The sequence below is a fragment of the Microchirus variegatus genome (genome assembly GCF_963457635.1).
Source record: "Microchirus variegatus genome assembly, chromosome: 1".
Taxonomy (NCBI): domain Eukaryota; kingdom Metazoa; phylum Chordata; class Actinopteri; order Pleuronectiformes; family Soleidae; genus Microchirus; species Microchirus variegatus.
In genome coordinates, this window is record NC_139802.1 from 23,983,579 (window position 1) to 24,002,787 (window position 19,209).

At 39.8% G+C, this 19,209-nt stretch overlaps 1 protein-coding gene across 1 annotated transcript in view; it reads left to right on the forward strand.

Moving 5' to 3' along the window:
- The window catches only part of LOC310931956 (thrombospondin type-1 domain-containing protein 7A-like), a gene marked incomplete at both ends in the record, with an annotated part of 113,464 nt that extends 101,778 nt beyond the window's left edge, over nt 1–11,686 (forward strand). Inside the window, 7 exons of the mRNA XM_083895206.1 lie at nt 252–426; nt 4,983–5,156; nt 6,539–6,637; nt 6,719–6,801; nt 6,889–7,102; nt 7,388–7,475; nt 11,596–11,686. Coding sequence (XP_083751332.1) covers nt 252–426; nt 4,983–5,156; nt 6,539–6,637; nt 6,719–6,801; nt 6,889–7,102; nt 7,388–7,475; nt 11,596–11,686 — 924 coding nt within the window. The remainder of the gene's footprint in view (nt 1–251; nt 427–4,982; nt 5,157–6,538; nt 6,638–6,718; nt 6,802–6,888; nt 7,103–7,387; nt 7,476–11,595) is intronic.
- Nucleotides 11,687–19,209: the final 7,523 nt, after the last annotated feature.

Here is a 19,209-nt window from a genome sequence, read left to right on the forward strand (position 1 = left end):
TTCTTGGTGAATTTGTAGAACAGCTCATTATTTGTAGAACAGCTCATTATTTGGCAGGCAGTTCCATCTATAGTTAGATGGAACAGGACGTAATTTGACAATTGTCTCAATGTGAAATGTTTTGTTTATATTTAAAACTTGAATATGATTGTCTTAAACAGAACTCAGTTTCCTGTGATGTATGTAGGTTGATTTCTCTCCGTAAATCAACCTCCTCTTTCCTCCTCCTCTTCTTCTCTGTGTCCTGTCAGAGTGTGGTGTGCGGTCACGGCCTGCGCTACAGAAACCTGTCTTGCCTTGTGTCGGATGGCTCCGGCGTGGACGAGGGCGGCCTGGTTGATGAGGAACTGTGCGTCAGCCTAGAGCTCGCTGTCGACGGCGACAAGCAGATCACACTGCAGGAGGCGTGTACTCTTCCCTGCCCAGGTAACAACACGGCTCCACTGGTCGGAATGATAACATTTTACATTATGATTTCTTGTGTAGTGTCACTTTAAATAAACAAACAAAAAGAAAGTACCCTCTTAGAACCGTAAGTGCAAAAAGTGTCCCATTCAAAGAAATTGCTGGTTAACAACAGCTGTTTTCCACTTACGATAAATTTGTTTTTCAAACCAACGTCAGTCCTGATCATAATAATAATAACAATTTAATAGTCAGTATTCTCAGTATATCGTTCCGTTGGCCATTACAAGAAAACATTGCCACCTGCTGGATAACCAGGGAAACTACATCCATGCTAAATGGAGAAAAACAACATGTATAACAACATGGAAGACATGTTTTTATTTAACCCTATATTTATAATTGGTTTCAATTGTACATTTTTGTACTCAAGGTTATGAGTGTAAATATTTTGTAACTAAGTGTAAAAGGAACATATGCTTAAGTTTTATAATAGCCTGGGCAAACACAAGAACAGAATGAAAATATAATTATTTATAATTATAATTATTTTCTATTTTAATCAGAAGTGTTTATATAAATCGCTGGAAAACAACACTTGCTTTCCACTTTCAATAGATTTTTAAACAATTTCTGTACATATACATGTGTATAGATTAAGATTAGATTAAGAACCCTTTAAGTCCCGCAAGGGGAAATTTAATTCTGCAGTGAGTTAGTGAACACACACAGCACACAGTAAGGTGGAGAACATGCTAACCCAGCGCAGTGAGCTGCTATGCCAGTGAGGGGTTAGCAACAGCAGGTTGCTCAACAGCACTTCAGCTGCGGTCGGGGATTGAACCGGCTACCTTCTGGTCTCACGCTCGCAGCCCTAACCACTAGGCCAATATATATATTAATATACATATATATTTATATACACAAGTATCATCGTTATAGCATTCCATTGGCCATTAATAATAATAACATAGCCACCTGCTGGATTACTAGAAAAATGCCATTCGTGCCAAATAGATGAATATTGTTCAAAATGCTGACTTAAAATAAATAAATACATAAATAAATAAATAGAAATGTATGTATAACATGGAAGATATTTTTTAATGGAAATATACTGTTGATAATTGGTTTTAATTGTACATTTTTTGCACTCAAGGTTCTGAGTGTAAGTTTTATCCTTTCTTACTAATCTAATCTAAATTTAAAAATACATTTTTAGCCATATTCATTACGACAGGCACAACTATTCAAAACATTGGATGGAAAAGTGTGGAAGGATGTATTTCGTGAATAGAAGCAAAGTCTTTTGGTTTGGCAAATATTTTCTATCTCATTTTCCCTGAATAATAAATATCCAGTCAAACAAACAAACAGAGGCAGTGATAAGGAAGGAAAATATTTCACTGACAGTTTCTTGTTTACTTCAGCTCCTGTGTTTTTCTTCTTAAATTAACAAAGGTATAAACACAATGACCCAACACAGAAATGCATTTCACGTTTGTGGAGCAGCCTCCAGGTTCACGCTGAGACGTACACCAGTGCATAACACTGTGGAAACCTATCAGCAGCTCCATTTACATCACAGAGCTGCCACTAAAATACTTCTGTTATCATGTAGATTGTATTATCTGATAGCGCTGCAGCTCGCTGTCTGTTTTCCTGACCCCAGAAATCAGCTGAAGGAGCTGAAGGACTTCACCTGAAGCCACAACAAATGGACAACGTTAAAGCAGATGCTTTTAATGCAAATTCAATTTATTTGCAGCTTCTGTATTTTCGTTTGCCTGAAGACAAACGAGAACAGGGAGCATCACTGTCAGCTTCTACACTAACAAGTTTTTATATCACAGGTTAATATTTTGGTCTTTTTAAGGTGGGGTTTCATTCTATGTGAAGTTTATATTTTCTCCCTGAGTTAAGTTTATTTGGAGACTTTACATTGACTGTAAATTTAAAAAAGGGAGCGTTTTTGTCTCTATATGTTGGTCATGTGATTAGCACTCAATTTAAATTTTGATTTAGCATCTGTGAAAGTCCAAACACGACTTCCCAAACCAGCAGGTGACATAATGGTGTAATGACACTTTACATCCATGCCAAACAAATGAAAATGGGTCAAAATCATATTGAACAATAAAGACATTTAAATTTGAGGCCATGACCACAGAATGAAGGTGTAACAATATATAATCATTATTTGTCAGGTAGTCTCTTGGCAGATGTATAGAACAGCTCACTATTTAGTAGCCATTGTGTTGGTTGATGTACAGAACAGCAAATCTTTGTACATGAGGCCCCAGGTCTCTATTTGGCAGTTAGTCTTTTGGGAGTTATAGAGGACAGGTCATTATTTGGCAGTCGTTTAATAGATGTACAGAACAGCTCACTATTTGGCAGTCAGTCTTTTAGTAGATGTATAGAATAGCTCATTATTGACAGGCAGTTTCTTTGCAGAAAATACACAACACAAGTATAAGTTGGTTAAACTTAGGAAAGAAAATGTATCTGCTCCTAAAATAAAAAGGTAAGTTTTTCTACTTAAATAATAAAATAAGCAAATAGACGTGTCAGTGCTGTGGAAATGTAGTTTAAGTTTAATTAGCCTGCAAACCATTACAGTAAGTGTTGGTTTCCCCGAGTAAAAGCCTTAAACGAGCAACTTTCTTTACGGTCGTTGTGTAAAACTCACAAGTTAAATGTCAATTCGCTCTTTGAACAACAATAATTCAGTCTCAAATTCAAGAGGGTCTAAGGACTGAGGGTCTAATGGCAGAGGTTCAAAGGACTGAGGGTCTAAAGTCAGAGGGTCTATGGACAGAGGGTCTAAAGACAGAGGGTCTATGGACAGAGGTCTAAGGTCTCTAGGCTTTGACCTGAATTTTTGGCCTTTTTCACGCATGTTTGGGGGTCAAATTAAAGGTCCTTTGGGGTGAAAATAATCATTCCTAGATACATATTGTGTTTAACTTTCTGCCAAAAGATAAATGAGCATTTTGTAATGGATCAGTGAAACAGGAAGCTCTCTGCAGCGGCACGTTTCTCATTTTTAGGAGAAGTAAAAAAAAAAAGAGAAAAAGTCATCTCATCAGATGTCTGCTGGTGCCTGAGATGGAAAACACTGAGAAATGTTGCCCCAGATATAGAAAAGAAGTTGCTCCAAATGCTCTTTGGCAAACTGCGGGAGCACTGAAGTATCACACAGCAATCAAAGGCATGGACTGAGGTGAGCCTGTGTGTGTGCGTGCTGCAGGGATTCTGGCAGTTTTCACGCACGCACGCACACACACACACACACACGCACACACGCACACACGCACACACACACACACACACACACTTTCATGCACTGCCACCCTTGACCTGTGTTCTATTTCTCCTGCTGGTTGATGAGCTGCGTTTTGTCAATTGTGATCAAAACTAAGACTCTCTGCATCTGCAGCTCAAAGCTGCCTCTCCCTCTTAACTCCTCACAGTGATGACACCACCTTATGTACACACACACATATATATATATATATATATATATATATATATATATATATATATATATATATATATATATATATATATATATATATTCAGTTCTATTTTTGCCGTTGCCGCTGCTGAACCGCATAAATTTCAACAGAGCAGATCGCACAAGACAGGAAGTGCGACACAGAATCAAAGTAAAACATTTCTGCCCCTCTTTCAAAATAAAACACAATACGCAGGTCATATAGCCTATCACAACTTCACATTACGTCATGACCGGTGCTACCAGGTCAACAGTCAATTAATCAGAGCGTCTCGGAGAGTCATAATGTACGAAGTTGTTGAAGTGGAGAAACATAATCATTTATGACACCAGATCAACAGTTCTTCCACTTCGGAGAATGCAAGAAGCTGTGTTGTTGTTTCCTTTATACACACAGTCTATCGTGGGAACTCACGTCCGTTCGAGATTATCGCGTGATCTTCCGTGAATACCGCTGGTTCGCAAGGTACCGCGCCGCTGCTGTAACGCGCCCGGTGGGGATTGCCACTGGGCAGAGGTCGAAGCAGATCCGTGCCGCTGACCGGCCGTGGCTGTAAAGCGTCCAGTGGAAATCCGGGGTTAGGACAGAGGGCCTAAGGACAGACGGTCCAAGGACAGAGGGTCCAAGGAAAGAGGGTCTAAGGATGGATGGTCCAAGTACAGAGGGTCTAAGAAAAGATGGTCAAAAGACAGGGTCCAATGACAGAGGGTGTAAGGAGAGATGGTCCAAGGACAGAGGCTCCAAGGACAGAGGCTCCAAGGACAGAGGCTCCAAGGATGATGGTCTAAGGACAGAGAGTCTTATGACTGAGTGTCTGAGGACAGAGGGTCTAAAGACAGGGTCGAAGGACAGAGGGTCAAAGGAAAGAGGGTGTCACTTGCTGTACAGACTGAAGTTAATTAGTTTTCCCACATCACCAAACCAGGGTTGTGGTTCTAACATCAGGTGACACACAAACTCTAGGGAACGAGAGAAGAAGCTGGAATGTTTCAAACCTTCTCCAGTCTCAGTCATGTCCTCTGTCTTCTGTCCCCTGTCCTCTGTCCTCTGCTGCAGGTGAATGTTACCTGATGGAGTGGTCAGACTGGAGCTCCTGTGTGAGCATCTGCGTCAAAGAAGCCGACGTGGACTTCGGCTCGGTCCAGGTTCGCTCGCGAGCTGTTCTGGCCCAGGAGCCCGAGAACCTGCAGCAGTGTCCGGACCAGCAGTGGGAGTCTGAGTCCTGCAGCGGTGAGTAAACCACAGTCAAACTTTGGCCTTCAGAGACTCTGAGAAAATGAACTATTATCTTCAAAGGTGTCTTTGATAGATTGAGGACAAAAGACAAAATAATTATTGTGTATATGTTGAAAAAACATGCAAAGATGATAATTTAAAGGTGTAATATTTCTTTAAAATGATCAAAATGACCACAGATGTCACAGATACGGCTGTAAATGACGCTCTCGTCACGTTTTATGTTTGTGTGATTTGGGTCTGACAGATACTCAGTGCTGCAGGTTTGTGATTCATACACAACAATTACAGTGGCCAAAGGCTCAGTGTGTAGAGTGAACACCACCTAGCTGCTCCTTCTCTGACCTGGATTCCCAGCATCACTCAGAGGAATAAAGAGGAGGGGCAGCCAGAGGAGGTGGAAGGAAAAACGACCACATCTGTGTCCCGGTCGCTCACTTTACTGTCAAAATAAGACCAAAACATCGCATTTATTTTATTTTATTTAGTCCACTGTCAGGATTTTAAACTAAACTGCACCAAACCCCATAGAGAAAATCACTGATTTTAACATCACAGCACACAGGAGTTCACAGGAGTTGTTGATCCACTGCTGCCTTCATCACAAAGTTCAAATGTCTCATTTTCTGAATTCGGCTTTTGAAATATTTAATTTAGATTTACCTCAGTGACACAAAGTGACCACACGAGGCAGCAGCAGACCAGCAGCTCCTGTGTCCCTGCGAGCTGATTTTCTCTATGGGGTTTGGTGCAGGAGATTGAGCAGTTTACATAATAGTCCACTTTAGATATAGCTGCGTTATTATGGCTGTAACAATTTCACACGACTATAATCCAAATGATTTTGCAGTAAATGGCTGTGGACTTAGAATGAGCTCAGATGAACAGGCAAACTTGCTCCGATTCCCCCTAGTGTTACACTGTGTGCCTCAGCCAAAAAAACCTATGATTTTCTTTCTGATTTTACTGGCAGCTCTTCCTCTCACAAGCCTCCACTAAAGGATATTTGGGAAAGTTTCTGGGCTTAAAATGAAGAATGAGAACTTAATGTGAGACGCTGTCTCAGCCGCTGACAGACTCTGTATCCAGGCCTGTGTGGAGTTAGATCTCCTCCCTTTTGTTCAAGGTTAAACTGTTCATTTTGCTCTCGCAGAGATTGGTTACACACGACTCCGCGGGGAAATATGGCCGTTTACTGCGGCGATGGAAATATTGATAAAGTCATAATGGTGCTGATAGAAAGTCATTAAGGAAAAGCTTTTACTGCAGATTTAAAGAGATTTTGAGCAGCTGCTTAATTTATCCCGTCATTTCATGGCCGTCGCTGCACTTTCTCACGTGCATGTGTTTGGTTTTGTGTGTTTTCCGGCCTCCAGAGGGCGACTGTTATGAGTACAAGTGGTTGAGCAGTGTTCAGCCGGACTCCACACGACCTTTGATCTGGTGTCAGCGCTCGGACGGACTCAACGTCACAGGTGAGGACGACACAGAGAGCTGTGGATCGTACCAGGAAACACAGACAGAAGAAGAATCTTCATTGTCTTTTGTCCCTGCAGGTGGTTGTCCTCCCATTAACCCTCTGGTGTCCAATAGCTCCTGTGACCCTCCCTGTCTCAGGCCAAAGTCTTTCTGCAGCGAGGTGAGAAAAACAGACACTGTCATGGACACATTGTGTCCTGCAGCTGTGCTCTCTGTATCAATCATGGTTGTGTGCTGCCCCCCGCAGGCCGCCGAGTGCGTGTGCGAGGAGGGCTTCACAGAGGTGTCGTCCCCGCTGGGTCAGCTGGACCAGTGCGCCCCCATCCCGGTGCTGGAGATCCCCACGGCGGGGGACAAGAAGGGGGACGTGAAGACGAGTCGAGCCATAAACCCCACGCCGTCCAGCACTGTCCAGCCGGGACGCAGTGGACGCACCTGGTACCTGCAGCCGTACGGACCAGGTCAGACCACATCAGACCAAACATCATCTGTTTTACTGCCTCACATGATGAATGATAAATTATTGTTTGATTGATAAAACAGAATATGAGTGGACACCAGTGTGATTGACAGCTGGTATCGTCCAATAGGAGCCTGGTGACAGTTTGAGAGTTTGTTGTTGGAGTCTGTGTTCAGAACTGTTGTTCTGTTGATGTTTACGCTGCTGTGGCTGAATTAAAGCGTTAACACACTGACCAGCTGCTTCCTCCTCCTGCACCTCCTCCTCTCCTCCTGCTCCTCCACAGATGGGAAGTTGAAGATGTGGGTGTACGGTGTAGCAGCCGGAGCATTTGTGCTTCTCATATTCATAGTGTCTATGATATACCTAGCTTGGTGAGTTGACCAGTTTAATCTCCCCCATATCTTTTATCATCTTCATCATCTTCATCATCAGTCATGAAATCAGTCCATTTTTTTTTTTGACCCGTCCACATGTTGTCCTTCACGTCTTCGTCCTTGTCGTCGTCATTGTGTCTTGTGAGAGCAGCAGCTCCTGTGCGGCGCTGCATCGCTCCCTCGAGGCCGAGGCCGACGGTACGGTGGCCTGCGAGGGCCAGAACACACACCAGATGATTTACACGTGTCCCGACTGTCAGGAGTTGGCTCAGAGCAGCAGCAGCGGCTAATGATGGCGAGCGTGGAGGGTTGTTGTTGTCGTCGTTGTTATTTTCTCCTCCCACATGTTGCAGACTGTGACCTTTAACCTTCTGTGAACTGTGTCACATGTGCTGCCTGATTGTCTGAGTGAAGCTACTGGTGCAGGTGAGGACAAACTGAGCAGAGAGACGTTTGACTTTTATTTAGTTCTAGTTTTAGTTTAGATGTTTTAGTGTTTTTAGAAAACATGTGGTGATTGTATAGTTCCTAAATCTACTGATAGTTCCGAAATCTACTTAAACTTCCAAAATCTACTTATAATTCCGAAATCTACTTAAACTTCCAAAATCAATTTAAAGTTCCAAAATCTACTTTTGGATGCGCAGGGGTGTACTTACCTCATGGTCCAGCAGAGGGCGCCAGGTTTAAAACTGTATTGGTTCATCAAAATAATTTAATCATGCTTGCGTTCCATAATCTTGACGTCAGTGTTTCACAGACTTTCTCTACGTCACAAGTATTTGTGCATAATTTAGTCGCTCATTTACATATCATTATTCAGTGAAAGTTTCAGCAAAAGGTCGGACGATAAATAAAATCATGGTTCACAACAGATAATAGTAATAATGATGATGTTTAAATCACAGTGAAGTTTCCTTCAGTGTTCATTAGGGATGCAAAGGTACAGTTTCTCCACGGCTCGGTATGTATCGTGTTTTTTGGGCCACGGTATCGGTACGGTTTTGATATCTTACAGTTTTTCTCCATTGGTTTGGCTCATTTCTAGAAACAGAAATTACATTCTCAAAACAACATGGACAAATCTCCAAACCACTTCCCAATTGTCCACAACAGAATTGCATTTCTCATTCATTTCATCAAATTGCAATTGTCTTAGTAAATCTTTGCAAATAATTAAGTACAGGTAGCACACAGTTAGCACAGTTAGCTTACATTTAGCACAGTTTCCAAGTGAATAGATCTTGTTGATCTAAACTGATTGTCAAAGTCTCAGTCTGATGGTTGTTCTCTGTAAAACATGTCAGCATCATTTCATTGTGTAAGTCATCACTTGCACAATAGTCTGTTCAATTGTCAAAATTAGTCAAGAATATATTACCATGAATATCATACATGAATCTCTTGAAACATTTGATAAATCTATCATAATTGACACATTATTTGATCTGAACTGTCATCTGAGATGTGTGAAACTCCTCCTTTGTTAGTAAATGTCTATTTTCACCTGACTGTGATTACACAGAAGCTCCTCATTTTCTTGCACCACCTTCTTTCTGATTTGATCCCTGAAAATGAGAGGTCTGGTCGGGCCTCACCTACCAAAGTATGCAATTGTGTGAGACAATGTGAATTTCCTCCGTGGCCCTGCTCATCAGGGCCTGGTTCACTACTCATCCAAGGATGGTCATGGTGTTCCTACCACCTTTCCTCAATCCTATTGTGGAGTTTGTCTCTGCTTGCCGGGAGAAAGTTTATGAGCATCAGGCTCAAGATCAGAGGTCCCTGCTCCATGTGATGATATTACAGGAGATCAGTGCAGGGGATGGTTGTGACATCCACGCTGTTTCTTCCCTCACTGCATCACAAGGCAGAATATACTCTGTGATGTGAACGAGAATCTGTGGCCAGACAGACAGCAGTGTGTGGCCAGGAGGTCAAGGGTGAGGACTGAAATGTTAGTTTTGAATCTCCAGCTTTATTTTGTTTATGTGTTTATATGACAGTATATTGTATATATTCTATATATATGTTTACGCTGATGTATGGAAGTTAGTTTATATCTGTGAATGAAAATGGTTACAATTTCCTTGGCAGTATGAGTGCAATGTGTGTTATCATAAAATCCTAAAAAACAATCAGTATTCCACACAATTGTATTCTTGTATTTGTTAGCTGGACAAACCATTGTCAATGAAGGACTGGGCTAAGACTGAGAGGTGGACATGAGGGATATTTCAATGTTCCTCTGCCACAGTGACAAAACATCTAAACATTTTGACTTGCAGTGCTTACACAATGCCAAAGGGACAATGGATTTTGGGGACACTGGCTATTTATATGAGAAAGAAATTTAGTTTTGACACATGAGTGAACTGTTTTGGGAAAGATATGAGCTTCTGCAGGTGAACAATGGTGTTGTGCTGAACCATCCAGGTTATTTTGTCAAAAGCACTAAGTGTTGAGAACGTCCGGTCTGGTTTGAGAAATTAGCCAAACCAATTGAGAAGGAGCTTTTGCATTTTGGTGACACTGACTATTTATATGAGAAAGGAATTTAGTTTTGAAGCATGAGTGAACAGTTTTGAAAAAGATATGAGCTTTTGCAAGTGAACTATGGTGTTGTGCTGAACTATAAGACTGTTGTGCCAAACGATCTTAGAGTTCTGAGAATGTAATTTCGGTTTCAAGAAATGAGCCAAACCAATGGAGAAAAACTGTGATATAAAACTACTCAGACTAGCAAAGACAATATTACATTGTAAAAATAATTAAAAGCACAGCTATAATCACACCACACAGTTAATTTAAACAATAGTGCACTATCAGATCAAATGAAACAGCCGAAACACCCACGCTGACTGACTGAAGGCAGCATGAGTAGAGCAGCTGAGTGCGCAGCTGTGCTCATGTCTCTGCTCCCGTGTGGATCTAATCACGCAGCATTGTGTATTTTAATACATTTTGACGGACTGAAACTTACCAAAATACCGTTGTTTGCTGTTGTGTATTGAACCGAACAGGGTGTAACGAACGGTTCGGTAAAATACAGAACACCGTTGCATCCCTCTTGTTCGTTGCTTCACTATTATAATGCCACACTGCCCTCACGTGGACAAAGGAATTAAAGCAGCACTCCTCCTCCCTCTTCATCATCGTTTATTTTTTTTACACATGCTTCATATTAATGTTTCTCTGTGTTCACTATATAAACATATTTATTTTTATTCTTATAATCTGAGAATGATAATTAACTCACTAATTCATTTTACTTTAAAACTGTGTGTGTGTGTGTGTGTGCAGGGGGATTATAATCTCCGCTGTAAATATGTGTACATTTATCATATAGCTGTATCTATAATGGTTTATTTTCTGATCGGTGAAGGACGGCTTCACGTCGCTACTCGATTATTAATCAATAATTAAGAAATAAAGAATTAAAATCAGTTTCTGTGATTTTTCACTTTCTGAAATTTGAATATTTTCTGGGTTTTTTTGCTCCATAAAAAACAAAGAAATCATTCAAACTGAATCATTCTTAGTTTAGTTACTGTCCTAAAAACTTGTTGAAGTAAGTTTGATCATAGACAAAGAAAATGTCATCGTACAAAATGACGTAATCAACCAAAGATCAGTTTTTCTCTCTATTTTTTATTCGTTTTATATTAAAATAAATAAGAAACAGAAAAAACACAAAGAATTAAAATCTATTTTTACAAGATTTTGTTTCCAGGGTCTGTTTTTACGAGATGTTTTTGCTTTTCTTTTTGCAATGTTTTTTTTTCGGGGTCTGTTTTTACAATATATTTTTTAAGGTCTGTTTTTATGACATTTTTATTCAGGGTACGTTTTTACGAGATATTTTTAAGGTCTGTTTTTACGAGATTTTCTTTCAGGATCCGTTTTTACAAGATTTTTTTTGCAGGGTCTGTTTGTAAGAGATTTTTTTCAGGGGTCTGTTAAAAAATTATTTTCGGTGAATGCGATTCGCTGTTTTAAGAAGAAACAAGTAATTTAAGGATAAAAAATAAAAGAGACGTAAACTAAACACGAGTTTACGAAATGATGTTGTTTAAATTGACCTGAAACCGTTGTTTTTTTCTCGTTTTTCCTGCAGTAAAAAGCCAAAGAGGCCTCAGAGACAGAGGCAACAAAACAACCGTCTGAAACCTCTGACCCTGGCCTACGACGGAGACACCGACATGTAGACAGAGAGACCTGGTGGACACATGGAGAGACATTTCACCTTCATCATCATCATCAGTCACAGAAAGGAGAAAAACACCAGAAAAACCTGAATCAGCCATTTAACCTTTTTTTATTTTTATTTCTTTCTGACGCCTTCATGACCTACAACACTCTAACAAAATGCCTTTTATTATTATTATTATTATTATTATTATTATAATTAGTTATTGGCTCGACTGTGTAATGAAACAACAGACTGAGAGCAGATGAAAGACTTTCTCCTGCGTGACCTCCAAACTCTTCCTCCTCCTCGCGCTTCTTTTCTGCTCGTCCCTAAAACTGCTGAGTCGCTGGAGGCTTAGGATGAGCTGACGGTTTGTCCATTGCCAAACGTCAACGGGGGGGTTGGGGGGATTGCAGGATGGTTGGAGAAGAAGAAGAAAAGGAAAATCTTCACACGGGTTCTGCTTTTCTTTCTTTTTTCCTTTGTGTTTTCCTGGACTCACAGGTTTACAGGATAAACTGATGCTGACGGAGGTGAAGCCTGTAATCACTCGTTCATCACCTCCTCCTTTGCTTTGTTTCAGGTTCTACATGCACTATATTAGTGCATCATGATATACACACGTGACTTCTACCTTTTATTGCCATAAATAATTAAAAAAAGAACCACTGCCTCGTCCACTGACACAAACACATGAAAAAAGACTCCCAAACACTGGCTCGGAGCCCACAGATGGGTGGTGGGAGAATTGGCAGATTTTTTTTTTGTTGTTATATGATTTAAAATGAAGTCGCAATTCATTTAATCGTAAGGTTTTACATGTTTTTGTTCTGATTTATGCTGCGTTCCATTTACTTTTGAACTCGAAAGTCGGAACTTGGAAACTTGTTCGAGTTCGGCCACGTTGAGACGCCAGAAACGCAAACGTGTCATGAACAACGCTCTACATGGTATTTTTGCTCACATAAACGTTGCAGCAACAAGTCTACGATTAAAAATTAAACGGTACTGTGCATAAGACTGATTTACTGTGAAAACAAATTTGTATCTTGTATACTACAAATGGAACGCAGCGTTAGGTCATGATAGTTTTCCATCTTTAAAAATTGTGTCCCGAATTTAGAGAGCTTGGAAAACACTGGCATCGACCATAGACTTCAAGCCTCGAGAATTGCGATTTATTTTCCTGGTGCCATGTTGACAAGTTACGACAGAGTCGCCCTCTGGTGGCTGTTCTATATATTTTTATTTCCTGGTTGTCGACTATGTCCACTTTATGTAGACAGGACATGGGCCAGAAGTAGCAGTCAGCCACCAGGGGTCGACTTTCTTCCACTCCACAAATTGCAAATGTGCGATGTTTTTCAACAGTAACTTCAACCAGAATCTTCATCAATCAATTTTCGTTTACATTCACATTCTATAAAACATGAGTAAATGTCAAGTATATATACTAGTGTATAGTAGTATATATACTACGACCTATACTATATAGTAGTATATAAGATTTATATTTTTCACTGTATTTTTGCCCAAATACAACAACAAAAGCAGGTTATGTTTCTGAATTCACCTGTTATTTTTTATTAACCATTCATTCAGATTAAATTTAATTGATGTACTTAGCGAAAAGAACCAATAATTCACGTCACGCACGTCTGACAGTAACTGACGTAAAACATTAAACACGACACAGAAAGAGTTTTGTTTTCTTTGGAGGTAAAAATTCAGCTTAACTACGGGAGGTGAACGATGATAAAACATATATGTATATAAAAACATGTTAATAGTGAGAGAACACGCTTGTGCTGAGGTCGACGTGGTGTGAAGAACGTTTACTCTGTTTTTGTCGTGGGAAATATTGTAAATAACCGCAACTTTTTTTATTTTTTGGAAAAAAAATTGGAAGTACGTGTACGTTTATTTTCTATCACACAGAAAAGGTTTAGTTTAACTACGGCAGAGTGGATGTATGATATTGCTGAGTGTTATTATTATGATGCCGGTGGTGTGTCGTGAAAAAAAGGGGAGGAAAAAATAGAGACGAGATGTTTTGTACAGATTGTTGTACGGGAAGAAATGTTGACAATAAACGGACACGGTTGTAAAGTTTCTGAGTCTGAAGTTATTTATTCTCTTTGTTGATCATGAGCGTAAATACATTGAGCTAATATTATATTTTTATTTGTTTAGTATGTCATCCAAAACTTTTTTCTTTAAAAAAAATGAATAAAAAATTCTCTACTATGTCGTCCAAAAAAAAAAGCGTCAAACTATGTCGTACAAGATTTGAAAAAAAAAAATTGGTCCAAAATTTATAGCATGATGCCAGTCGATGTCCTGCGGCCCTACACTTATTTTGAAATTACAAAATTCCCCTTTTTTACATTTAATTATATATAAGCCTGTCTAGTGTTTTAATTGAGTTAAAGGAATACTTCACTGATAAGCATGTGGCCTTGTATTGCTAGAATACGCGTCATATGACGTAATTGGAGGTGACGCACAACATTGTGTTAGCATTATCATTGACAGCAGTAAATGTTAAACATTAATACCTAATTGAGTGAACTTTGGCAGCTAGCTGATATATAGCGACTAGCTTGTATTAGTAATGGTAAAATAACTAGCTTGTATTCGTAATGGTAAGTCCCTGCTGAAAAAAACAGCTTAGATTGACCAGGCTGGTCAGGCTGGTCTGCCAGCCTGACCAGCCTAAGCTGGTTTAGAGGGGTTTTGGACACTTTAGCTGGTTAAGCTGGTCACAGTGGTCCAGCAAACCATCCCAGCTTAGGCTGGTCTGCCAGCCTGACCAGCCTAAGCTGGGATGTTTGCTGGTTTAGAGGGATTTTGGACACTTTAGCTGGTTAAGCTGGTCACATTGGTCTAGCTGGTCACCATACCTGGTTAAGCTGGTCACAGTGGTATAGCTGGTCACCATACCTGGTTAAGCTGGTCACAGTGGTCTAGCTGGGCACCATAGCTGCTTAAGCTGGTCACCATTGCTGGTTAAGCTGGTCACAGTGGTATAGCTGGTCACAGTGGTATAGCTGGTTAAGCTGGTCAGAGTTTGGTCACGCAAAGCATATATTATGCAATAAACACTTAAACAATACTGGAATCTTGGAAAACATTTATTGAAAATTATCTACAATATAAAATCAAATTCAGCATCTTTCAGGTCACTGGAACACAAACAATAAAATAAGTCAACAATCAACACCTGTTGGCCTCAAGAACAGCTTTTAAATTAGAAAAGGTAGTTAGCTCTACTTGCACGCAAGTACTCTTGTCTGAAGGAACTTCACCTGTTTGGACTCCCCTCCTGGCATTTTATAGACTGCGCTCTGTAGGAATTCCCACACATGCTTACACTGCTTTGGATATTCAATGTTGAAGATGAAATTGCCTTAAAGCAGACATCAATGGCCTGAATCATGCTCCAAAGCCTCTCCGGCAACAATAGTAATAGCCTGAGATGGATGGTGATTGTCATTCCCCAGTGTCAGGACATAGGTGTAGGGTCTGGATCTGGCCTCATGAAGATACTCCACCATGTTTGTTCCAGGCTAAAAAAAAAAAGAAACGAAGAAAGAATGCAAGAGAGCAAATGTGAGTGAGTAAGAACCAAATGTCTATCAACTATAGTAGAATTAAAACTAGACATTGTGAGGACCATTTTCCTGGTGCCCACAAGAACAATGAGTCTTTGTTAGGATTACTATTTGGAAAAGATTCAGTGCATTTATAATTCAAAAAGTTGAACTTTAATAGTCTACCTTTCACTGCACATAAAAAATATTCCAAACTTTGTTTGTTTAAGTCTTAATGGTTATGGCATATAGCTCACATTGCAGAAAACAATTAAAAAAAGGATTCAGACCCGAACTGACCTAAGAAGTGACAAATTGATTGAGGGTCTATCATTACAATAAACATGTTCTGAAAATGTGTGCAGCCCACCTATTGAAAAAAAAAGGAATGCAGTCAACTCCATAACTATCCAAATTATCACTATGGGTAGTGCAGAATTGAAATGCTGTGGATGAGGGGAAAAATTGCATTTCTTACCTTTAAATATTACTATAAGCTCTGACAGTTGCCACTCTGTCAGAGTGTTGGTGACAATGCGCGATTGATCTGAAACAAACGCAAAAAGAAATTGTTTGCTCCATAAAATGACAGAAAACCTGATCAGTGTTTGTCAAACCTGGAAATGACGATGCTCTAAAATGTCTTGTTTTTTTCCACAAACCTAAACAATTCAGTTTTAATGATTTATTTGTTATGTGGAGCAAAGAAACAAAGCAAATATCCACATTTAAGAAGCTAAAACAATCAGAAATCTTGTTTTAATAATGAAAAAAGCTTCAAACCGATTCATCGATTATCAAAATAGTTGACGATTAATTTAGCAATCGATTGTTTCAGCTCTATATTAACTATTCAGATATCACCATGCAAAAAGCAATGCATTCAAGCAGCAGAATGTAATCCAATGTGAAGATAACAAGCTTGTTTGTGGTTGAAAGAAACCAATCCTCCCTCTCGCCCTATACATATATATATATACATACATACATATATATATATATATATACATATATACATATATATATACATATATACATATATATATACATATATACATATATAAATATATATGTATATATATATATATGCATATATATATGTATATATGTAATATACACATACATACATTATATACAGCCTTCCCAACACTGCGCTTAGTCTGCCATCAACGCCGAAACACACCCCCTTACACACAACCTCCCCCCCCGCCCCGACGAAATCCCACTCCGAACTCACCTCAAAACTGTATGTGTGTGTATGTGTGCGTGCGTGTGTGTACGTACGTATGTGTATGTGTGTGTCTGTGTGTCTGTGTACGTGTAGGTGATAAATTGCATACATAAATAAAAAAGTAAATTGAGTTAACGTTACATGACTTCGGGATATTTAGCCCGCGACGAGAGAGACGTTCCGGTGGAGACGATAGCTTGTGAGCTTCCATGCTAGCGGCTAAATGGCTAGCTACGTTGTTATCCAAACCAACCCACCAGCCTCGACACTATAAATATACTACTTTAATAGAAAACGCAACACAAAGTGTGAATTATATACCGTATGTAGTGTGCACAGACCTTTTGTTCCCGTTTTCCTTCGCCGGTCCGGTTCTACGGTGGTGGCTCGCGCTTCGCGGTCTTCACAACCTGGCGAGGTGTGTGTTGCGTCATCTTCTGTCGACGTCATGACGTGTGTGACGTTCGACGCACATACAACGTTGATGGATTTTGACCCAATCAAGTTTTGAAGTTTTTTGGCACATAAAGTACATGTGCCAAAATAATGATATTTTTTTCTCGTTGACCACACCGATCACTTTTTGGAGTATTGGTGTGTCATTGATATATAAACTGTGAAACAAAATATGAGGAAATATTTTTCATTGCTCTTCATGGTTTGAATGGATCACAGGTATTCCATAGTCCATGTAAATCCTCTAAAAACAATAGTTCATGAATTCATTTTCTCAACCTGCCTTTGCCTCTTCATGGGAAAGAGGGACTATTATTGTTTTGATATATTTTTGTAGAGCAAACACGATAGACCTGTTGTAGGTTTTAGCCATAACTTTTAATCTACTAACCAGCACTGCCTTGTGGCTTCCCTATTACACACACATACACACACACATATATATACATATATATACACAAACACATATATATATATATATACACACACACATATATATATATATATATATACACATATACATATACATATACATATATATACACACACACATATATATATATATATATATATATATATATATATATATATATATCAGGATGTATTATTTATACATATCATTACAATTATGAGCCATGCTTGCCCAGTCCAGCCTGGTCAGTCTAAGAGGCTGGCCATCCAACCAGCTTGCCCAGCTTACCATCAGGGTTTTGCTGGTCAGCTGGACAGACCAGCTGACTCCAGCCTACCAGCCAGGTTTTGCTGGTCAGGCAGGTTGACACCAGCTTAGCCTGACTGGGTGACCAGCCATACCAGCTGGCCAGCGACTGACACACCAGCCTGGCCAGCTTGTCCAGCTTGGTAAACCAACTAAACCAGCCTAAGACCAGCTAAGACCAGCTAAAACCAGCTAAAACCATCAACCATCCTAAGCTGGTCTAAGCTGGTTTTTTGTGTCAGAATTCATATTAAGGGGTTATATTGTGTGACAAATCAATGGATATGATTAGCATTATCATTGACAACAGTAAACATTAAATATAAATAGTTTAATTAGTGAACGCTAGCAGCTAGCTGATGCTAGTGCCTAGCTTGTGCTAATGATGCTTGTCTGGGCAAATACCCTTCAAACGGGCATGTTATTTTTCGACTGCTTAGTCTGAATGATGAAGTCAGCAGATTGATTTGACAGTATGAGCGGACAGAGAGCAGGTCTGACAGGCAACCTGACCGAGGGCCTGTGTATTATGTGGCTTAAACATGGATGCTTCAACGTTGTAGCCTTAAAATTATTAGCTAATGTTACTTCTGTTGGTGAATATTTGTCATGTAGTTTACAGCATTTATCACAGGGTTTCCCCTTAAGCCTTTTCACAGTGCTAATGAATGGGGAAATGATATTAAGTTGAGTGAGTTCTCACATGCATTATTGTAGTATATCTCTCTCTCTCTTTCCTCCGTTTCCGTGTTGAACGAGGACGGGGCGCAGCCCCTCCACACACACACAAGGAGCAGGACCGTGGTCGAGAAGGTAAACACGGTGAAGTGAAATGTAAAGTTTCACTTCACCGTTGACGATGGCAACAATTTGATGTTAGTTATTGTATGTGCAACAAAAGCTTAACGAATAACAAGCCAGTCACGTGTAGTTATCAAACCACCTGTTCAACGTGCATAAACGTGTAGGAAAGCGTTATTTTCCGTTTAGCCAGCAGCCTCCTGTTTACTGCTGATGTGTTTTATACAGAAACAGCACTAGTTAGGTTAAAAGCAAATTGTTATAAAGCAAGTAAAACCAAAGCTGTCTGCATGTATCAGTAGTATATAGAATAGGCCTCTTAGTTCCCATACCTGCCACTAGGGGCGAACATATCTATTTAATATATACCTAATTAATTATGCATAAAATAAAAACAAAAAAAATTTGAAAAAATGCGCATGCGCGAGGGGAGGAGTAAGGAAGGGATGCCCCTCCTTAGGGCGTGTTTTTAGGGTTATAAGGTGCTTATCCAGGGATGTGTTCAGAAGCTCTCCAGGCCTCACAAGCTGAACACCACCACCACCACCGCCTATTCCACGGCCATCATGCAAAACGGAGAAGATTCTTCCATGGAGCGTCCACTGTGACAGGTAAACCTGTTTGCCTTGGATATTGTGACACAGTGGATGCTGCACCCGTTAAAAAAAGACGAGGAATACGCCATATCAATACAAGGGAATCGGCTAAATTAGAGAAAGACTTTGTAGGCTTGAATGGGT